The 21803-nt window shown below is 51.0% G+C and overlaps 10 protein-coding genes across 10 annotated transcripts; 3 read left to right on the top strand and 7 right to left on the bottom strand.

The window, feature by feature from the left end:
* Window positions 1-134: 134 nt before the first annotated feature.
* BO85DRAFT_452479 (C6 transcription factor) lies at window positions 135-2360 on the bottom strand. The gene is made up of 2 exons (XM_025660830.1): window positions 1877-2360; window positions 135-1799 (listed from the first exon to the last, which is right to left on the bottom strand). The coding sequence occupies exons 1-2, from the start codon at window positions 2255-2257 to the stop codon at window positions 234-236; spliced, it is 1947 nt and encodes a 648-aa protein (XP_025512015.1). The 5' UTR covers window positions 2258-2360; the 3' UTR covers window positions 135-233.
* Window positions 2361-2884: 524 nt separating this feature from the next.
* On the bottom strand, window positions 2885-4000 carry BO85DRAFT_462305 (DUF500-domain-containing protein; the record flags this gene model as incomplete). Its single annotated transcript, XM_025661840.1, has 3 exons — window positions 2885-3679; window positions 3724-3845; window positions 3943-4000. 3 exons carry the CDS (start codon window positions 3998-4000, stop codon window positions 2885-2887), a joined length of 975 nt encoding a protein of 324 aa, XP_025512016.1.
* A 584-nt stretch (window positions 4001-4584) lies between these two features.
* Window positions 4585-6963, bottom strand: BO85DRAFT_471321 (MFS transporter; the record flags this gene model as incomplete). The annotated part of the gene is made up of 6 exons (XM_025662468.1): window positions 4585-5118; window positions 5167-5298; window positions 5351-6337; window positions 6404-6723; window positions 6756-6815; window positions 6910-6963. 6 exons carry the CDS (start codon window positions 6961-6963, stop codon window positions 4875-4877), a joined length of 1797 nt encoding a protein of 598 aa, XP_025512017.1. The 3' UTR covers window positions 4585-4874.
* A 641-nt stretch (window positions 6964-7604) lies between these two features.
* Window positions 7605-10764, bottom strand: BO85DRAFT_404211 (oligopeptide transporter; the record flags this gene model as incomplete). Its single annotated transcript, XM_025657264.1, has 13 exons — window positions 7605-7983; window positions 8046-8132; window positions 8189-8306; window positions 8356-8537; window positions 8585-8657; window positions 8705-9311; window positions 9365-9540; window positions 9589-9871; window positions 9921-10051; window positions 10107-10265; window positions 10315-10391; window positions 10455-10511; window positions 10569-10764. The coding sequence occupies 13 exons, from the start codon at window positions 10759-10761 to the stop codon at window positions 7790-7792; spliced, it is 2337 nt and encodes a 778-aa protein (XP_025512018.1). The 3' UTR covers window positions 7605-7789.
* Window positions 10765-12712: 1948 nt separating this feature from the next.
* On the bottom strand, window positions 12713-13108 carry BO85DRAFT_452483 (uncharacterized protein). The gene has a single exon (XM_025660831.1). The coding sequence runs from the start codon at window positions 12938-12940 to the stop codon at window positions 12725-12727; it is 216 nt and encodes a 71-aa protein (XP_025512019.1). The 5' UTR covers window positions 12941-13108; the 3' UTR covers window positions 12713-12724.
* BO85DRAFT_471323 (DUF3425 domain-containing protein) lies at window positions 12713-14022 on the top strand (the record flags this gene model as incomplete). Its single annotated transcript, XM_025662469.1, has 4 exons — window positions 12713-13063; window positions 13113-13206; window positions 13259-13851; window positions 13885-14022. Exons 1-4 carry the CDS (start codon window positions 13052-13054, stop codon window positions 14020-14022), a joined length of 837 nt encoding a protein of 278 aa, XP_025512020.1. The 5' UTR covers window positions 12713-13051.
* A 778-nt stretch (window positions 14023-14800) lies between these two features.
* On the bottom strand, window positions 14801-15531 carry BO85DRAFT_452484 (uncharacterized protein). The gene is made up of 2 exons (XM_025660832.1): window positions 15307-15531; window positions 14801-15255 (listed from the first exon to the last, which is right to left on the bottom strand). Exon 2 carries the CDS (start codon window positions 15179-15181, stop codon window positions 14894-14896), a length of 288 nt encoding a protein of 95 aa, XP_025512021.1. The 5' UTR covers window positions 15182-15255; window positions 15307-15531; the 3' UTR covers window positions 14801-14893.
* Window positions 15532-15967: 436 nt separating this feature from the next.
* On the top strand, window positions 15968-16894 carry BO85DRAFT_427833 (CIA30 family protein). Its single transcript, XM_025658175.1, has 3 exons — window positions 15968-16067; window positions 16131-16586; window positions 16655-16894. The coding sequence occupies exons 1-3, from the start codon at window positions 16021-16023 to the stop codon at window positions 16836-16838; spliced, it is 687 nt and encodes a 228-aa protein (XP_025512022.1). The 5' UTR covers window positions 15968-16020; the 3' UTR covers window positions 16839-16894.
* Window positions 16646-18371, bottom strand: BO85DRAFT_502741 (putative solid-state culture specific protein; the record flags this gene model as incomplete). Its single annotated transcript, XM_025664213.1, has 1 exon — window positions 16646-18371. The coding sequence occupies one exon, from the start codon at window positions 18369-18371 to the stop codon at window positions 16908-16910; it is 1464 nt and encodes a 487-aa protein (XP_025512023.1). The 3' UTR covers window positions 16646-16907.
* Window positions 18372-20619: 2248 nt separating this feature from the next.
* Window positions 20620-20959, top strand: BO85DRAFT_491364 (uncharacterized protein; the record flags this gene model as incomplete). The annotated part of the gene is made up of 3 exons (XM_025663711.1): window positions 20620-20733; window positions 20790-20876; window positions 20927-20959. 3 exons carry the CDS (start codon window positions 20620-20622, stop codon window positions 20957-20959), a joined length of 234 nt encoding a protein of 77 aa, XP_025512024.1.
* Between the last annotated feature and the right edge of the window lie 844 nt (window positions 20960-21803).

Below are 21803 nucleotides of genomic sequence, written 5' to 3' on the forward strand. Positions count from 1 at the left end.
TGGACGAGGGTCGGGTTTGAGATCAATGCCGAGGGGGATCGCCACCCCGACCGTGACACATCTAAGAGTACATGATGACCATATTCCATGACCGCTTTCTCCACAACCCGACTTCACATACACGTTACAAATCCGTTTACATAAAATTATATTGATATTATATGTCGAGTTATTATTTACATTTGATTTACGCCGACCAAATACTTCCTTCCAAGGCATTGGGAGCCCGCCCGTCACAGCAATGGCTCCCACAGCCACTCCATGCCCGAGATATTAAAACCAGCCATTCCTAGCGAATAGACATCTGATGGAATAGAACCTTGATCCTTGGGAACCTGTGAGATCTCCATGCCTGGAACAGGGTTGGTATTCAAAGACATCAACTCCGAACCCATGCTATCGTCATCCTTAACCTCCGTGCCCAGAGAGGAGCCTGGCGATACACCTATTTTGGCTGCCCTAGTTGAAGCTGTCCGTTGCATCAACCGCTTGAGCGGCTTTCGGAGCATGACACTCTGAGGCGAGCCATCCTGCTCCCATTGCCGCTGGATCTCCGTCACCACCTGCCACGCATGATCGGTTTCAGCCGTGATCGGGCGGTTGCACAGCTGGGCGAGAATGAACGCGACCGTGTGCCATTGTTTATACGTCTTGCACAACCACGCCCAGTGCGAAGTACTCTCGTTGGTATGCAGCAGAATGGTAAATTTGATGGTTTCGACCGCCGCCCGAAAGGCATCATCGCAGGCGGCTTGCGAGCATTCGGATTGAGACCCATGGCTGGGGATTTTGTTGTAATGAGCGTACAGCCACAGCTTTGACAGGGTCAATCGAATGATCATGGCATAAACCCATTGGATTGGGATGTTAATGTCCAGGTGTTGCAAATACCGATTCTCCAGACGATTCGCTACAGTGGTAACTAGCGGTTCCTGATCGGCCGAGGATTCTGGGTCCTTTGCACCATTACGTCGATTTGGCCAGTTGAGTTCCGAGATGAGCTCGCACTGAATAATGAGGAGCGTGATATCAGTGGCGCCAGATTTTTCCGGTGGCAGCTCAGTCATCGACGGAGCCAGATCTTCCCCGTCAATATTATGGGGGAGACGAGTGTCAAACATGCCTGGATGGATCTGGGTGTCAGTTCCTTGATCCTCGGAGCACACCATATCCAGGACACAAATGTGCCACCATAAGCGACGCCGCATTTCCGAGTCGAACGGGCTGAGTCCGAGGCGTTGGCCGTCGCGATGGACGCCCTGTCCCTGAGCCACACGAACAACGACGGCAGACGCCGCCCAGACGAGTCTAGCATCCCCCCTCCAGCGAAGGCAGAGCAAGAAGATCACTGCAGCTTGCAGAACACTGATGTTCTGAGATTTGATGAAGTTGGCTCTGACCAAAGCCTGGTCAACGGCGAGCTGGTAGCTCTGAATAGCCTTCTCGCAATCAAGACCCACCAAGTCCAAGCACTGACCTGAGGGTATGGTTACGATGGCAGCAAAGCACACAGCCAGAATGAGTGCTTCGCGTGAAGGGTCCGGATTGATGTTCTCAGACTCTTCACGAACTATGATCTCCACAGACGGTACGTGCAGAACGCCGAGTAGCGGAGCTACATTATTTTTGTAGACTTGCCATAAGCGCTGGATCTGGTCCGGCTGCAGGTAGGTGTCTCGTAAACTGTGATCCTGCCAGTTGCCCCCAAGGCTACTGGCGAAGTGCAAGCCGGATGCCTGCGGGGTCTCCAGTTCATCCTCGGAGGATGATGCATCACAGATGTCCTGTAGTTCCCGGATCTATGGTGGTCACGAACACACCCGTCAGGACTCCTGTGGGGAGTAGAACAGGATTATACGAGGAAGGGAGATCTCACCTTGTTCCCCAGCACGGCCGAGGGCGCATCCCCGACATAACGACTTTTACCTTGCTTGACCACCAGCCGGCCTGGTTCCAGTGGGCCAGCGGCCTCCTCCTGGGAATGGCCGAGTGGAGACGAGCTAGAAGCCGATCCAGCCTCCGCAGGTTGCTGAGCTTGGGCGCGCAGGAGCTGGACCTCTTGCTCCAGGTGTCGCAGCTGGGCCAGCACCTCGGCGATTGGGGGGCGTTTCAGCTGTCGCGGTGCTCGTTTAGGACCGGGAAAGACACATTGTTCGCTGCCCTTGACACATCGACCGCAGGGAAACTTCCGGTCGCATCGGACCTTGCGGCGGTTGCAGGGGATGCAGCTACGGGGATACGTGCCACTATCATCCATCTTGTGACATCGCCATCCCTGAGAGGTTTTCTTTAGAATAAATCTGGCGGAACAGAGGGTATGATGTTTGGAGACTGATTGGGTTGAGTTGGGAGAGAAAGAGGAATCGGGCGCGGTCCGAGACACTGACAGAAGGAGAATTGAAACCCACGGTCGCGTCTGGCGGATCTTTCACCGACGCCTGATAGTAACACAACCAGCACCGATTACTGATTTCTCTGTTTGTCCCGCAACCACCATCACACTGTGTATGATTACTTTCACTGCTATATATCAAGCTAGGATAATACTGTAGGAGTCGCTGTTCCAGCTTACTCGCCGCGTGTCAATTTCTTGCTCCCCAATCCTCCCATGCGCGCCAGCACTCACTCTTGCTTGCCTCAGGGGAATGTTACTTGGGACGATCCAACAGCAACCATCAGTTGCGAGATTGAGGTCCCTTTCCTGGGTATTATTCCTGTGCGTACCATGCATGCTGCTGTGATGAGAGGTCCGATCGTGGCCAGCCGGGATTATTCACCGTTATTTCTGCAGCCCCGACCGTGCTGGGAGGGAGTCCTTGCCTCCCGAGTTCAACATCTGAGTGATGTTCCCTTGTCATGTGTACTGTTCCTCTCCTTGATGCGATCAACTCTTCGCAGGCCGCAGCGAGGCTGTCTCGGAGGGCAATTCGGGCAGCAGAGTCTCCGACGAGCCAACCGATTTGTCGTAGTATATGTCTGGCACCACCTCTGCTGGGAGCTCGGCGATGAATTCGGCGGGCAGTTCGGCGGGTAACTGGACGATCTCGTCGGCGGGCATCTCAATGGGCATCTTCTGGATATCCGTTCCTGCAGATGACTGTGACGGCCGTCCGGACGAGATGGAGCCTTTGGTGGATGCCGAGGAGGTCGCGTACAATTCTGGTCGAGGAGCAAAAAGATCGGAGCGCAACACGCGCATCAACTCGTCTGCCTCATCTGGGGGTGGGAACTGGCCCTCGATCAAATCGCGCGCCTTGACCTTCTTCCCGTACAGCTTCTGGTTTGCGCCGCGGCGTTCAAAGATCATGCTCCCTTCGGTGCTGAAGCCCCCAAAGAAGCCCTGATTATGACCGTAGACGAAAATGCCTGCCATTCCACCAGCACTGACCACCCCGTTGACTTCTCCAAACCTCCCTGATGGGCCCATGGCAAATGAGGCAGTCTTGCCCAGGGATAAACTCCCCAGCTGGGCGAATGTGCGAACGGCGCTGGTTGTGTTGAGGACGAAGACGAAGTTGGTCACCTCCAAGCCCACCTGGGACCCTACTCCAACTCCCGCTGTCAGAATGGCCGAAGGCGCAGACCAGTCGCCCTCCTCGAGACGGGCGATTAAGATGCCCGAGCCCATTCGTACTGATCCAACGATACCCAGTTTCGAGACGGAGAATATTGCGAAGCCCTGCACTCGACCGGTTAGTCTATGGCGTGGGGTTTATTTGCGACCGTCGTAATGCCACTTGCCTTGGCAGCTCCGAGAATCTTCGGGGGAATGAGACTGTCACGACCGTCCGGGTTCATAGGATTTGTAAAGGCGTCTAGAATCTGGCCGGCTTTGTTACATTCACCTGCAGGGATTGTTGGTCAGTCGCTGTCTTTTGTAGCAACCGCAGAACACCAAACCGACGTCGTTGTGTGTGGTAATAGACAGGGGAGTGCGCCTACTGCGAAAGGAGCCCGGGAAAGGGCTGTGCATTTTCCGAAGCTTCTCAAAGGGTGGCATGGTTGCAATGCTTTTGTTCCCAGCAATGATGAGAAAAATCAATGAATGAGTTCAATCGTGACAGAGGAGCAGAGTGACGCAGAAACAGAAAAAAACAAGCTCCCCAATCAAGTGGGGGAAGTGGTTTAAAATCGACATTTTGACTCTCCGTTATCTTAAGTAGAGGAGGGCTTGTGTTGAGGCGCAATTTAGGTGTTCTTTGCTCCTTCCAATCAGCAATCCAGGTGACTTGGATCATCGTAGTGAGTGGAGGAGCTAAAGTCGGCCAGCGCATGAAATCAATGGATTGGGGGCCAGCAGGATCAGCTTGTGCAAGCCAAAGTGGATCCCTTCACTCTCTGTCTGCCGTGTCCCATGCATGCTGACCATCTCAATTCAGCAACCACTTCGGTGGGGGTTCTCATTCATGACGAACCCGTGCATTCTCAAATACTACTACATTTCTGCTTTGTAGGCCAGTCTGGTCCCAAATAAGTGGCGGAGACAGTGGGGTGTTTGAAATTGCTTGCCGATTTAGCTCTGGTTTATCACGGTATAATAATCGCAGTGGCAGTTAGTAGATATATATTTTCGTCTTGAGCAGCTGACAACTACCACGAACTCCAGTATAACCTCCTAGTTTATGTATTGAATTGGTCTTGGCGAAAGACAAGGAACTGCACTATAGCCTCATCCTTACCCCTGCAGGATGATAAGAATGAATCTCATGGCGACCTGGCTAGGGTCCCCCGGAGCAGGGGTAGACCGGGAGAAGCCTGTTCCCCAAAAGCTGTGCCGGTCTTCAAGAATGTCCCTGAGCTACAAGAGATAGTTTCTGGTGCAAACATAACATCATTAATCTATTCTATGTACAGTTTTCTCAGTCATAACAACATCAAGCATTACAGGTCTTCTCCGTATCACGAGCCGGCGACGCAGCCAGCTTACTCCGCTGACGGATCCACGGCCCAAATATCATGAATGCAACAGGCATGGGAATCATGATGGCTGCAATACACCCCAATAGAGTGCCCGCCCACTGCACGCCCAAGTTGACCATCATCTGGCGTGAAAATAACGGAAAGACGCAGCCCACAGCCGATCGGAGGATAGTGTTCGCCGCAATGGTGGATGCAGCCCTGCTGTCGTTAGCGCGGTGTCATGGTGGGCAGGAGGAAGTTACTTACAAAGTGGGATAGCAGTCAACGATATAGTTGAAGCACTGCAGGAAGATGCACAGGATGCCGAACCCGATCAGGATACCAGCTGCTGTCGGAGCCATCCAGTGGATCTTGTTTGTGTATCCGGTCCAACCGAACCTGCTTACTGTCAGCACCATCCAGCATGGTAACTAAGAAGGAGGATACCTACCAGAACATGCCAATGGCAAACGCAACAGCGCCGACAATCGCAGCCGGAAGACGCCATTCGGGAATAGGCTTGCCCCCATTTGCCGCCAGCTTGCGCTTATAGGATCCCTGCAGACAGAGGATGAAGACACCTCCAACCAGCTCTCCCAGGATAAGACCGATAAAGGCGAGTCCTCCCACGCCTGCGCTCATTCCATAAACGTCATCGAAAACGACCGGGTAGGCGCCGAGAAGGGCATAGATAAGGCCGTATACGAAAGAGATGTACAACGAGATGAGAAGCAGGATCGGCTCCGTGATAAGCATACTCAACGGACGAGTGAAGTTATTCCGAACCAACTCCTTGATGTCAACCTCCACCTCGTCCTGCTTGGCATGGATGCCCCAGTTACGGGTCTGTCGACGGAGGACAGCAGCCTTGCGGACCAGAATGACAGGTGCATACGACTCATCGAGGAAGAGGAACACCAGCACGAAGGCAAGAAAAACCATGATAGCCGAGATGTACATGGTCCAGCGCCATCCCAACGGACTGGCAGCGATGAACCCGCCCACAAACGGCGCAGCGAACGGGCCGATAAACACTGCCATGCAGAAGATCGACATGACGACTCCACGGTGCGCGGCGCTGAACAGATCGGCAAAGACGGCGGGGACAAGGGAGACAGGACTAGCAGCAAAAAGACCAGCGAAGAAACGACTGATCATAATGGTCTGAATGTCTTTCCCGGTGGCAGAGGCAATGGTAAAGATACCGCATCCGAAGAGGCCAATGGACAACGGCCAGCGTCGTCCGATTAGTTCAGAGGCCGGGGCCCAGATAGTCGGTCCGGCAGCGAATCCGAGAACGTACAATGTGACTCCGAGGGTGCTGACTTCTCGACCGACGTGGTATTCCTGACTTACGGCACTGACGGCGGCAGAGAAAACGGCACTAGTGAAGGCTGTGGCGAAGGTGCAATAGCAGAGGATGGTGACTAGAATACTCCTGGATGCGATGAGCGATGCGTTCTTCATATCGGCCAGACGTATTCCAACTCCAGATTTTTCTTACCTCCGCAAGATAGACCAGTTCCAAGGATGAAGAGGATCATCCGCACCATCAAACTCGACGACATATTTCTCCGGATCAGGAAGCGAAGGCGGATATTCTTTCCCAGCACCCATGGGCAGCCATTCTTGGCGAGGCTCAGGGCCTCTCGTGGACCCTACGGTAGCACGTTGTTGCAGACGGTATGTGTTGATGCGAGCAAGCTCGAGGGAATCGGGATGTTCATCGGGATGATCATCGGAATAATCCTCACTATCGGAGGTATGAATCGGAGAGATTTCTTTGGTGTGTTCGGTAACGTGCTCCATGGCTTGCCGATAGCACTGCACTCTGCAGACCGAGTGAAACAACACGCTCGTTTCTCACAATCATCTTGGACAAGAGCACGGAAACTACCAGGTATAAGTATCAGTGACTAAAGAGCCCCGTGCTACGAACTAGCCAGCAAGAAAGAGAAAAAAAGAATCCACTTCCGTAGGGCCCCATTGCCATACTGGAGAAACACCCACTATCAGGGTTTTCATAGCTGTTCCATCACCTTCTGGCCATGGCACCATACCCATCCCGAGCCCGAGACACCAACAATGCCTTGTCCCCCCGATCCATCTTTTTCCGCGCGCCGTTACGGATACTCCCTTCTGGCCCTGATCCACCAGCCACAACTCCGTTCCTGATGCTATGCAGCCAATCATGATGTTTGCCCTGGATAAATTTCCCTAGACTTGACAGCGGATACTCTCGGCGTTGTGGCTCGTGCAACGGCTAGCCGCTCGGTACTGTGGCTGTTCCCGACACCAACCGAGGATATCCGAGGGTAGGCGTTGGGCACACAAAATTTTCTGGTATACAAAGACAAGACATGTTGATAAGGGATGAAAGTGGGTTGAACTAGTCACTTAGTTTAGGAGAATTTGATGTCACTGCCTTACGCATGCGGCTGACGGATAAGTCTTCATTGGCTGGCATGATTTGTATCAATCTATGTGGTTGTCAGAGCGTCACTGGAATCGGTTCCGTCGGATCAGGGCAGTTCCTGATTGCTCGGCGGTTATCTATTCTTAGTATTGGATATACATAATGTAGTTGTGTGGTTATCGGGGCATAAGTATATCACGTCTTTAATGTGCTCTATTTCTACCATCCTCCCCACGCCTCCACTCATCTCGCTGATATCTTGTTTGCTTGCTCCTTAACCTTGCTCCAGGCGATAGGCACCCGGACTCATATCATATCATCTTATTGTATAATCACTATTGATCTCATTGTTTGAATACATATGTCAAGGTTATACTAATTCCACGGGGCAACCATCTTCCACTATGGCATTCATGTCGGGAGTGTATCAACAATGCTACCCCACCACAGTGTGCCCCTGATGGGCATTTTCTATTAAAACTCACCAGGCCCCTTGCCGAAATGACCCCCGGCAGGCACCGTCAGCCATGGCACGGAGTTCTGATCGTCGGTGTTCGATCCCACTGTATTCCCCCACCAGTTGAAGGTGGTGTTCGTGTAGCCGAGGGCGAAGAAGATCACAATGGTGGCGATGGCCGTACCGGTGTCCATGGCTGCTTGGAAGAGGTCTATTATGTGAATAAGCCTTGAGAACTTGCTATCGTTTCACCGGTGGGCGGGGAATACTTACAGTTGTACTTCTTCCACCAAGCCAAGGCACGTTTGCGAATGAGGTAGTTGAACAAGAAACCGAAGATAAACCAGAGAGAGTATTGTGCTGAGCCATGTTAGCACTTCTTTGTATGCTCGGATGGTATGAAGGAGCAAACGAACTAGTATTGGCAGGAGGGATATTTCCTGCAGCGTTGAAGAAAATGGGTACGTTTATATACTTGACCCAACTCTGCGGATAACGTCGGTAGATCAGGTACACAATCACCGTCACCACGGGCTGAATCTATTAGCAATCATACAATATATGAGGAGCAGGTCAAACATACACCGATGAGAAAGAAGTACATCAACGAGTGATAGACTTGCCCGGACTGGAACATCCGCTGTGGTCCAATGGTACCCCAGATCAGACTGGCGTTGTACATCACCTTGGCGCCGGCGCAGGTAAAACGCTGGGCATTGTCGGTGTCGCATAGCCCGGAAATATTTCCCATCATCCAGCGGAGCACTGCCCCCAATCAGCTTGAGCTTATTGCTAGGTATTGATATTCTTACCTCCTGTCTGAGTCATTGTGGCGAGGACACTGGCATATATCTGTCCAAAGAACAGAACACGGGGAGGAATTTTCTAGACCCGTTAATACTTGCAACCTGCGATCTATCGGCTAGACCTACCATGTACTGCCCCATTTTGAGGTCTTGAGCAAAGTCCATCCCGTGTTTGACGGCATTATACCCGTAACACTTAACCATCATGTTGGCGATGGGCTTGCCCGGCCAGGCGTAACCGGCAATCAGCTCGGTGATAATATTGAGAAAGATGCGCTGGTTTGTTGTCCCCTCGAGGATGCCTTCTGGTACAATGAGGACCACGCCCATTCCGCAGCACACCACGATGAAACCCCAGACCGGCAAACCCGTCTCCCAATACTTCGTGGTGAGGATTCCCAGGCCCGCCATGACAACGAACAATGCGCCGTACCACCAGTCCGGGACCTCAGGGTAAGCACGCATCAAGCGACGATGGATATCTTCACCACCGTGACGAGCGTTCTTGAACTTGGCCCAGATCTCCGATCCGTTGTAAAGGTAGGTGTGAACCACGATAGCTGTCACCGCCGCGAAGGACAAGCCGTAGGTGAGCGAGTACGACATGGAAATATACATTGGCGAATACTCTTTGTATTTACTGAGGACAAAGTCCCCGTTAGAGTCGACGACTCGGGTCACATTGTATTCGCTTCCGGTGTTGTCGAAGGTGGAAGAAGAGAGCAAAGGCAGGCTGAGCATGCTGTTAACAGACATCTTCATGTGTATTCAAGGTTGGACACTCACTATGCGCTAAACCAGACATCCTTGTAGTATAGGATTGGGGAGAGGAAGAGGTAGAAAAAGACTACCACGGCAAAGGCATTGCAGGTAATGTAGAAAGGGGTCATGAGAGGGTATCCGGCGTAGTTAATCTGCGTCCAGTCTAGACTGAGCGGCAGCAGCCCCAGACCCGAGTTCATCTACCCATGTCAGCAAGCCCATGAAAATATACTGTATGGAAGACTTACACCAAAGATAGTGTTGACCTTCTGGTTGTGCGGTGCGATCCAAGTGACGAATGCAAACGCGCTAAGAGTTGTCCAGATGTAGTCGGGGAACCAGTAGATGGCAAAGGCAAACAGAGTCGCGTACCCAAAGAAGCTATACCGACTCAGTCTCCAACCATTGGCGGGTGCCGTATTTTGTGGCTCATGCAGGGCGCGAAACAAGACCGTGGAGGACAGAGATTGAGGCCAGATCAAGGCCGCAGGGTAGACGAGCCAACGCCGGCACATTCCAGCAAGGCCGAACCTATATTGTCAGGCAGGCGTGCTGGTGAAAAGTACAATAGGACACTTACCCCATCATTTGCGATGTCAAGAGGTATAGGAATGAGAATCCCGCCCCGTAGTCCTTGCCCCAATAATGCGGCATAACGATGGCTACGAGGGAGCCGGAGGCATAAGCAATTGAGGCACTGATGTTCACACACTGGTTCAATTAGACTTTGGGGTACAAACGCCATAGTAGACTTGATGGCCCTTACAATGGTAATAAGGGCATGCTCCTTGATGCTGAACGGCCCCGGGTTCAAGTCAAAGGACAATCTTCCAAGAGGTATCCTCCATCGCGGCAGCCTCTCCCATCCTCGTCCGATGGGGTAGACGAGTAACTGAGCGACAACATATTGGACAGTGAGGGATGGCTAAACAGTTAGTTCCAGACACAACTTAGGAATGGAGGTTCGCACGTACATATCGTAGACTGAAAAATTGATTGACTGCCGCGAAGACCATAACGAATATCGTGGTCAGAACCCATGCCCGGAATGCTGTGTCACATCAGTATGTTGGCCAGTACACCCCTTCCATTCGCCTGGACGGGATTGACTGACTGTTGCACGGTAAGGTAGGATCATCAGTGTTTGGCACACAGGCGGCGACTTCTGGAACTGCACACCTGCTATCAGTAAAGAACAATATCAGTCAAACAGGCCAGCAATGCTCACAGGGCGATTGGTCCCCCTCAACGTTCCACTTGAAGGCCTCGAGAGGAGTAAGCTCCTTCTGTTCGGCGATAATGTTCTGCCTTTTCAGGTCATCATTCTCCTCGAGCAGCTCGGCGTCCACGTCGGTAACACCAGCTTGCTTAGTCTCGATGGCATCTTTGGCCTCATTTTCTGGATGATGAACCGAATCCATGCCTGCTGCCTCCTGAGTAACAAAGAGGACAACGTTTGGCGCAGGAGCGACCGAATGAGCAAGCCTTTGTAGGAGATATGCACCGAGGTCAATAATATTACCTAGAAGCGCCCATAGACCCCGCGGATACCTGCATCTTATCTGTCACAACGATCGAGCAGGTACCACAAAAGTAGCAGGAGTAGCTGCAGTCTGGCGATAGTCCCACCGTAAATGATAACAACCCGCAGGTGAAGCACACCATCCTATCGGGGGAGACGCTTAGCAGATTGGTTCCCTTGCTCCTAACCCCAGCAGGCCAAGACCGACCGTGAAGCTCTAGCGGATGCAGTGTCACCAACCGTGAAGGTTTGTGATAACATGCCGCTCAGTCCACGAGTCATATCCACTCTCAATGGTGGCATCGGAGCGCCCGACACCGGATGGCCATTGTGCATATTCCGGCGCAGTTCTGGAATCCCACGCAAAGTTTTAGCCAGAGCAGTCGCCATGTGGCAGGCAGCAATCATTCAGGGTTGACGAGCCCTACCAAACACCATTGGGGTCAACTCTTGCGTCTTCCATACTAAAGGTATTTATTAAGGTGGTCCGACGTTGATTCTGTGTTTTGGCGTTGGATGGCGTGCTGGAGCACCGCGTTGACTGGCCTTATCGCCGACAGCGCTGAGGGGCCAGGATGGAGCTAAGGATGGAAGCTAATCGATGGTCGATCAACCATCTCCTCCAAGCTTGTTAGCACGTTTATCTATTATCGGAGTTCAGCTTATTGGCCGCGAGTCTCCGAATCCTGATCAGGGCTAATGGCTACTCCATTCCCCGCTTTTCAAGAGGTATTCTCCCGGGAGCCATCGCGCTCATGCCCTTGTCACTCCCTGCAGCGGGTGGCAATCGTGTGATCGATTCACGCCGATTTGCTCCCTTCTAGAGTGAAAAAATGCGGATTAGTGTGTTGGACTGGGGTAGTGCCCCGATTCAGGACTTACGTTCCTATCAGCCGACATCCTGGTTAGTAGAATGCAGCTAAGGCAACACTGAGATGTAGGGAGCTGGCAGGTGATAAGATGTCATATTTGTCTCTTTTACTAGAGTTTACATGGTCCCCACAACTACTCTGACATCACGTTTACAGATATATACTCCTCTTGCATCCACAGTGGCATGGTCTGGACGAGGCCCAGCGATGACGAACACAGTCAGTGCGTGGATTCTTGTGCCCAGACGTACGGAGTATTATCCCAAGAGAGAAGGTCTGGCCAGTGGCCGCGGACGCCAGCCTTAACAGTTTTAGTCCAGACAAAAATGGGGGGTGAGAATTCCAGCGGATGCTCCCAAGACAAGGCCAATACACGACAAGCATTGTGGAAAGAATAAATATGGCCATGGCTCACCTACACTTGGAAGGAAGAAGAAGCATCTTTCTCCTGATTGGATCGTTCTGCGCCAGATGGTGTCCGAGCGAGCGATAGCAGAACCTTCAGCTGCGGTCAATGCCGATCGCCCTGTTGTCCCGGTCAGCTGGCCATTTTCAACCCAAAGCTGCATATATACAGACAGTTGGCTGGTTGATTTTCTAAAGGATACTTTCTTGAGTAATTGAAGTCGGTTGCCAGAACTTTTGCCGATCGCGCTGCTCAAAAGTCAGACGACAAAAGCAACTCTTCCCCCAAATTAAACTGGGATGGGCGAGTCGAGTACCACTTTTGGGGTGTATGAGCCGAGGTTGCATTATAGCTATGCTCATCGGTCTCACTTTTTGTTCTTTGGGTAATGCATCCCTTGCACCGACCTCACCTGCTGTGTGAACTTGAGTGCAGTAAGGGAAAGGCCGTTCAACAATCCTCGGCTCTCTGTTGGTCTCAAATGCAAAAAAGCAAGGAGTTCTGATATAATAGCGAGTCAAGCAATAAGCAATCCGCCCGCCGAGCGGTACGATGTCAGAATATGCGCCTTGAAATGTGGTCCGTCATAATGCCCAGCAGGTACCAATCTGATGTGAAGGACGGTCTGGTAATTGCCATAATATTTCAATGTCGTCGTCGCATACAATATTTCCACTGCCTACAACCTGAACTAGGAGCATGCCACCTATAAGAACGATAGGCATAGAGCCAAGCCGTGGGACGGCGGATGACATGGGCCGGACATAAGATCGGCGATAACGGTGGAAAGCGAAAACCATCGTCGCAAACCAGTGTCTGCCCCTCCAACAGAGCATTATAGCGTCCTCTAAGTGTCAGTTCGAGCAGTGCTACCACTCATCTTGTACGTCGCATCTCTACGTGGATCCGCCATGCGGGAAGCAGTAGGTGGACATACGGCTGCTCACCGCGACTCCAACATCACTGCCGCAGCAGATTCAACTTAGACTCGAGGATGTGTGGATCGGTGTGACTGATCCGAAGAAAAGGCGCAGGTTGCAGAACAGGTTAAATCAGAGGGCCCGAAGTAGGTTGGCGAACGAGTCTCTGCCGAGTGGGCTGGCTGACGATCCAGATAGGGCGCCGTCAGCACTTGACTAAAGCGCTACCCGAAAGATCTGGGCCATACTATCCTCACGCGTGGTCTACAACGGCGTCGACGCCCTGTCAACTCGATTTTCGATGTTTGGATGAACTCCGTATCTTTGGTCCGCTTGCCGCAGACTCCCGCAGTATCCTGCAGCAACTCGAGGCTATGGTGCATGTTGAGTTTGCAACTGGCTCACTACAGGCTGATATGCGGTTGGGCGTAACTCGGTTAAACATCTTGCGCGCATTGTACACCAACATTGATATTCTGGGTTATGATGCCAGATATATGGCTGCCGATGAGGCGCTGTCAATGTTCGCCATGATTGGACCACGATGTCTAGCAACAATCGGTCGGGAGGCTCTCCTGCCACCTGCATTACAGCCCACAGAGATTCAACGCACTGTACCCCATCATCCCTGGCTTGACCTCATTCCCATATCTAGGATGCGCGACAACCTGATTCTAATGGAGAATCTGATGGACGATGGCCAAATGTGTCGGGATATGTGCGGCTACCACTCTCAGGTACTTCGGGCGGGGCGTAGATGTCAGACGGGGATAGGAGAAACGGGAGTGATTGTGTGGAAAGACCCCTGGGATCCTGCTGGCTAGGAGATTACCGAGACTTTCTTTCAATTGTGGGGATGGAGCGTCAAGGATTGCTGGGATTTGTTTCGTTCGACTAATGCATGGCGGATGCGTCGGGGAGAGAGGCCACTCTTTGCAATGCCTTGTGCCAGTAACTACTAGTGCAGTGAGAATGCATATGCTTTCACATTATACTATGTTGTCTGTCGCTTTAATCATCCAGAAGAAGTAGCACTGGATCGAACTCCTAATACTGCCGACTCACGGGAGGAGTACTAGTGATAGTATATAAATTTGTTGCAACCCCGAGTTGAGCCAGTGGCGGATGTTATCATCTGACGATCGCCAGTAGACAATGTTTACCTAAGTATAAACAGTGACTATACATCTCTTAATTCATAATAAGGTGGTAACAACAACCGGTTTCAACGATGGAGCGTATAGGCGATGTGCATACCCTCGATGATCGGAAGAAGTCAGCCAGCCATCATCGCCTGGGAAAACCGCGGGCTTTCCCAATTCGGCCAAGTGGGAGTGCGGATGTCAGCCCTCAGCACTGCACTAATCCCATTCGGTACACCGTCTAACCGGAGAAGGTTAGCTGATCGGATCATGACGCTTATTGCGGAGCCTGAGGCAAGAAAATAAGAAATGATTGTGACAGCCAGATGGCCTGCGCGAAGAGCTCTTGGGATGTCATCCGTTAGAGACAGGCACATCCCCGTTACCACTACTGCTGTGAAACATTCAAAAGTGGATAACTCTAATTGCACTGAGACGGTGGCGAGCGGGGTTGGGCATCACTGCGGCTCGAGGCGATGTAGGACAGAAAAAGCACACAGCTGCAGTCATATTCTTCATGACAGATATGCATCCATTCCATAGACATAATAACATTATCATCATAGTACATGAAAAAGAAAGACAACAGTTGATATGCAGACAATAAAGCCCGTAACACCAGACGCCTCCATCATGCCCTTTCAATTGATATTATACACCCTTGATCAGACATACCATTCCACACGTTAAATCAACCTTTCTTCTGATGGCTCGGTGCACGACCAACTCTGTTCTCGCCCGTCTGTCCGCCAACCATGGTATGGATATCCTTTTGCGAGTACAGCTTCTCTTCCTTGCTTGGTGACTGTGCGCGGAAGAACATCCAACCACCAGCGATCATTCCGATCACGCTGAAGATGGCAATGTTGCGAGAGCTGCAGTTATTAATATATTGCACAATAAAGTCAACAATGCAGAAAGCAGAGACATACCGAACCGAGGGCGGGTGACCGCCAGTAAGACCTCCAGCAGCAGCCATTGTGTTTGAGAGCGGTAGAATGTGGACTAGGTATATAACTGACTAGGTAACGAAATGCCCGATACAATATATCTGTAAATTGTTACTTCCAAGCAACGAGGGCTTTAATGCTAATATAGGTCTAGATTCGATGGCGGATGGGTGACGTCAAAATTAAGCGTCCGTCGGGAGAGCGACAATCGGTTCGTGTTCCGGCGGATAAGCTTATAACCTCTTGGTCTCTTTCACAAGCTGGCTTCTACTTTTACGAGCTTGCGTCAGGGCGACGTTATGATGGATGAACCGGAGGGATCGTGTCCTGCAATGAGAGGTCCCTCATTGTGTAACTGCGTGGTAGCGGATTGGATTCTAGAATGGCTGCTGTTCATCCTTTACGCTACTGACCACTGATAAGATCTACGACAATGGAAGGTATCCTTTACAGATAGACTTGTTCATGAGGAAGAACAAGACCTAGCCTGAAGGTAGTGGCAGGTAGGGCACACTAGTCACGGCATGCCCATCAAGACACGAGACACATTGAAATACAATAGTAACCGAAGCTACAGCAATAAAAGCAACCCTAAGTATCACATCCACAAACAATGCAATTCTATTTAGTATTCAAGCTTCACACAGTGAACTCAAACAAGTCTAGCCCCGTCGCGACCCAAACCCGATCGATAAAGTGCGGCAACGGAAGCTATACAAAGCACCGACGTCATCGAGTCCGGACCGCGGCGATCGATCGATCCACATTCAATCCAGTCTCAACAATTCCAATGTTATCGCAAAATTCCAAACATTCACAAATATTCCCCCGCCAACCTCAACCAGAACACAACGCATATATACAAGAAATGTGTACCAAACGTCCATCTGGCCCCTTCTTCTTCGGGGGATCGCAGTGAGTCCACCCATCTAAACAACCATCACGTCCATTCCCACCTAACAAACCACCAAATCGAAGACGTTGGTCCTCCACCGATTGGACCTCCTCCGATGACCGTGTCCGCGGTGGCTCTTCGCAATCTCACCTCACCATCAACGACGACACCAACACCGCTACCTTCCACGGCAATCTCGACATCAAGACCCTTGGCGGAGCAGGCTTCGCCTCGCAACACACAGCCAGTACCACCGACTTATGGGATCTGAGTAGCTACGCTGGACTGGAACTCTCTATCCCTAAAAGTGATGGACACACGTACACCTTGAATTTGAGAGATGAGTTGCAGGATCCTCGACCGGATGGGCGCCAGCGGAGCGGGTTGGTGTGGGAAGCGAAGTTCAAGGTCGAGAAGGGGCAGACGAAGGTAAAATTGGGGTGGAGGGAGTTTCGGCCGACGTATCGTGGGAGGGAGGTGCATATGGGGAGACCCTTGATCTTGGCGGGGGTGAAGCAGTTTGGGATTATGATTCGGAGGTGAGTAACTTGTTGCAATGGATAGGTGGGCTAGGGCTGTTGGTCTGGTGCTGACTTGATTGTGATAGTTTCTTCGGGGAACAGGAAGGGGATTTCGAATTAGAAATAGAGTGGATCAGGGGCATCAAGAAAGAAAAGGAACGGTATAGGGATGACCCTAATGATTATGAGGATGATGGGGAATATGTTGATGAGAAGCATTTTAGCGACGATCAAGAAAGCAAGGGCCTAGGATGGCTATGCTGCTGGTGATTATGCTATATTACCTCTTTATCATGAGACATCAATAAACGCCAAATTGAACAACCAACTATCACCCTCTCATAGTTCAGCACTTTCAGCATGTTCTCCCGTCTTGACAAATGTCTCGATAAGACGGATCAACCGACCCAGTTTGACAGCGTCCTCCGCTCCCACCGTCAGGACGGCATGGCTGCTCTCCTTTTTAGAATCGGTGACCCATGCGTTTATTATCAACCTTCCTTGCGCAATATCCGCCGCGAAGAGTTCTTCGAACGCAACCTGCGTGCAAGGAATATCTAAGCGGGAGAGAACTGCCGCTTCACATAACCCACGTTGCATGAAATGGGTCTTAAGCAGCCCCATATGGTAAGATCCGGTAACGCGTGGGTTGACATCGACTATAACATGCTCCCCATTTGCATCTGTCATGACATCGGCTCCCACCGGCCCGTAGTACCCTTTGTCGTGCAACGCTTTGGCCAAAACCTCTATCGTAGATCTATACCGATCCTGAAACATGGGTTGCAAGAGGTACGACACGCACCCACCATTCCAGAACCCTTCCTGGGTGAAACGCTGTCGAGACGTGGCTAAGTACACCGCACGGCCCTTTTTAGTTACGAAAAATGTGACTCCATGGGCCTCACCTGGCACTAGCTCCTGAATGACGAAGCTTGCAGGATACAGTTGCTCGTTCTCTTCATTAACTTTCTTGAGCCCATCCTCGAGGAGACCCCGTATCTCATTAATAGCAGTGCCTCTATCCGATTCACGTCGGATAACAAATGTTCCACAGCCCGAGGTAGCAATAGATATTTTCACCACAAAGGGGAAGCTTTGCTGCTGAACAGCTTGCAGCATCCGTCTGACTTCTGCGTCTCGGCCTGCTATCCAGGAGTTTACCGGTAGCGGATCGATAACCTTGGACTTTGGTGTTGGCAGTCCACTCACGGCCAGCCAACGCTTAGACAGGACCTCGTAAAGCATCTCTGGTTCTAGTGCTTGATCTAACATTGCGCACATATGATCATGCGGCACAATTAATACTGCACGCGAGTCCGGGGTCAGTTGGACATCGTGCGTACTCCTGACTATTTGCGCGTTGGGCCGTTGCTCCGGGCTCAATTGGTCATAGAGACGCCGTAATTCGTCCTTTGACGTTGTCAAGAGGCTTGAAACTTCTTCACCCCCACTCCCACTCAGGTCAATCATCAGGACAGGTGTACGACCAGCCACGAAGGAATATCGTTGGGCGACACCGCGCTTCTGTAAGTTCGGCATCTCCCCTTCTGCATTCATATCGGGAAAATTGGCAGCGTACAGAAACCGCGGATATGGAGATGAATTGAGTTGGTCGTGGGGGAACTTGCAAGGGTGATCATAAGCGAGAACAATGTTCTCGGGAGTGTCATTGTCCAAGGAGTATAGGTCGTGTAAAGTACAGTCTAGTGTGATAGGGACTTTGGTGATGGCCGTCTTCGTCGAGGAATACGGCTCAGGCGGCACCACTGGAAGTGGCTGAGGAACTGTCACAGCAGTCATTCTTGCTTGTAGTCAATGGCGAATTTCGATGCCTTGATTCTGTTTTTGCAACTCTCCCCAAGCCGTTCGCCTGATGTTATGTCCTCTGAGAATTTATGCGTCTGCCACTTCGGATCAGCAATAGCACATGCCACATTTTCCACAGGACAAAGACATCATGACTACCAGATAGGAATTGTTTCCTGTAGTTAGTCGACGTCAAGAGACGTCATGAGGGAAGTTGATTGCCGTTCGCGGTCGGAATTCTCGCCAAAGTTCACTAATTCGCCGCGGACCGGTAGCCTACTACTCATCTAGATAACCAAGGATAGTACCGGTGATTGAAGCGAGTGGACAATGATTGGAGTCAATGATTTTCTTCCTGGTTCAACAAGTGGGTTGTCGATTTCTCCACGGGTCCTGCAGATCGATGTAACCCTGGGAAGTTGTGGGCTCGGGTATATCGGGACCCGCATCTGGCAGGCCGAGATCACCCAGTACCTTCATGATAAATCCTGCACGAGGGTTCGGCTTCAGGAGACCTCACTCTCAAAGCCAAATCAAACAAGATTACTTCGTAGTAATTCCAAACACAGTGTAGCTTGCTTGAATTGTAGCAAACGGGGAATTTCGAGAAAGAGATTGAACGGGAATAAAGCGTGAAGGGAATTAGTAGGACGTTTATCTGCTGGCTCCACCAGTCCAATGACTAGTTGCCTACCAGGGCAGTTTGGCTTTCCTCAATGGTCCAACTCTGCCATCCCGGCAAGCCAGTGCACTCCCCACTCTCCCAGCAAAGCTTTTGAGCTAGACATTTGCGGTAATGGTTTCCATTCTTTCATACCCCCGGATATGGCTGAGAAACTACCGCAGGCGTCCAGGGTGGCTTCATGCCTATAGTAACCTTCCTAGCTGTACCCAATCATGGCTAGGGTGCTCCACTATGAACAATGGACTGTCAGGATGCTGTCTAGCTCGGCCCGTGCATTTGCTTGATTTGATGTTGACCCATGGCTTAATGGTGCATATCAACCATGGCATCTTCGCTCAAGACTCCCACAACTGTAAGTGAGCATTATCAAGTCACAAACAAAGATGCTATAGAATACGGCACGTTAGCCGTTCAGTTCCACGGTGATGAACGTCAAAGTCAGTTGACACCCTTCTGGTTCGCATGTTCCTGGGTGTGGAGTTTGCTGGGCGCACAAGAAGCGGCCAACAGAATCTTGATATCATCTCGGTGTCCCCGAAACTCTAGGCTGCACTCTGTACGAAAGGAAGGTAGTTTACCTATGCCGCTCGGACGGCGGTAGAATCCCACGAGTGCAAGTCCACATCGAAGCAGAGATTGCAAGATCACATACATGATTTGCCAAGAATTGAGGGAGTCATTCAACAGAGGCGAGTGGCATGATGTTCGATGCCGTCCCCGAGGATCAGGTCAGCTGTACAAATGTATCGAGCCGTAAGAGCAGGCCTTCCTCATTATAAGCTTACATCTTGGCAGCAGGATTAGCTTTCGGGGTAAACAATAAGCTAACCTGTGTAACATCCTGAAGGTGTGCAGTTTTTCAGGGCTCCTGCAATGGACAATGCTTTGCTGAATTATTCATACCGAACCCATTCATTCATCACATATATCCAGCGCGGATATGGGAGTTAACACGATTTGGATGTTTCGTTTTCCTTCGCACAACATAGCCCTGCGATATGGAAGGACCCAGTGGCCTGGGAATACAGCCGTAAAGGCTTTGTCGCCCTACCTTCGGAGGTCGTGCACAACGTTGACTGCCGTATCCTCCGCTTGTTGCACAAGCCTTGAATGCGGGGAGGATGACTAGGAGACTGTAACTACCCCATACTTGAACCGACAGCTCTAACCTTCTCGACCTTGGCGTCGGTAGTTCCTGCGCCAACGAGGGGTTATTATGAGCAGAGGTAGTAAGCTTGGCTTCAAGAAACACACAAGAGCGTCTCGGATACCCTCCGAATGGAACCGAGCCACTACACCCTCCGAGGCATCAAGTTTCCATTGACATTTAGTAGCACAGTGGTAGTCATGCGATGGAAGGAAACAAAACTTCGCTTGAGACCTAACTAGGAGCTTAAATAGACATGGCTTCCCCCAGAAGGCATCATCCTCGAGCTCGATCACGACATGACCCACTATCAAATTGACAACCCAATAGTTGAGCCTTAATATACATGTACAACTTTGGTTTATATGGTGAGAATGCTAGGGAATGCTAACAAACCAATCAGCATCATCATGAGATTTACTCTGCTCGCATCCATGGCCCTCCTGGGTCTTGCCCTGGCCGCTGCAACGGAGTCCAGCACCGACGACGTTGGCAGCACTAAGGTTTCCGATGGCACTCTCGATGTATGCGCCATAACCCAGCATCTGGTCTGCATGGCTAATTCTCGTTTCCTCAACAGGTAAACTACTGTGGCGAACGGTGCGAATACGACTGGGAATGTCGTCGCGGAAATCGCTGCCACGAGTGCCGCAAACAGCACCACGAGGTGAGTGTACCTTGTTCACTACTAGATCGCCTACTGATTGTGATTACTAGCGCTATGGCCGCTGCCGCGAGCGATATGACTGAGCTTATCCTCGACTCGGCCTGGCAAAGTGAGGTATGCAGAAGGAAGCACGGTGGTCAGAATGGAAGTTAAAGTTTAGCCGTTACCTTAGGATCAGATACGGAATGGAAGATGTTGTTGCGGTAAAGTGAGTGCAATCCCGTGGTCGGGACCTTCCAATGCCAATAAACTGTCGGTAGAATGTACAGTGGTATAAACCGACACGGCAGGTACCAGCAGATATGTTGTGTTGCCATAGGGGCAGTATACTACTTGCCGCTTGGGTCATCAACTAAGTACTAATGCATCGCTGTCGAGTTGACGTTATAGTGAAGTGTGTTAACTTATTCTGAATGATGAGCTGTTACACAGAATGAATTTACTGTATGTGTCAGAGTGAACTAGTTTATAGCGCGTACAACGTTAGACAACAGATGAGTCGTATGGCTACTTCCACGCTACAGAGAATCCGACTGCAGTGGAAGAAACATAGTGTGTGGGCCGTGTTCGAGTGGAGCCTGACCGTTCCCCAAATATTCCTGGGATCTAAATTGGGATACGCCTAAAAGTAATATCTCACAGGATACAGGTGGTGATGATCGTGGTGACTGGAAACACGTGAGAGATACTTAACTGTCTGCTTTCGGGGCCAAATCTCACGATTTTGGAGGGAGAATCGTGCTTTCATTGCGGATGGATAAAGTACTTAGTCTACTACTACCTGGCCAGGAGCATCTAGGCTGTACAAAACCTGGAAGCTATGCTTAGCCAACGCATCCATAAAAGATGCATAGGACCAGTTCTTGGAGGCGTCTGATGAGTGAAATGTTGGGTGTGACTGGTCGATATGATACGGAATTATTCCGG

Source organism: Aspergillus piperis, assembly GCF_003184755.1.
Source record: "Aspergillus piperis CBS 112811 unplaced genomic scaffold BO85scaffold_20, whole genome shotgun sequence".
NCBI classification, from domain to species: domain Eukaryota; kingdom Fungi; phylum Ascomycota; class Eurotiomycetes; order Eurotiales; family Aspergillaceae; genus Aspergillus; species Aspergillus piperis.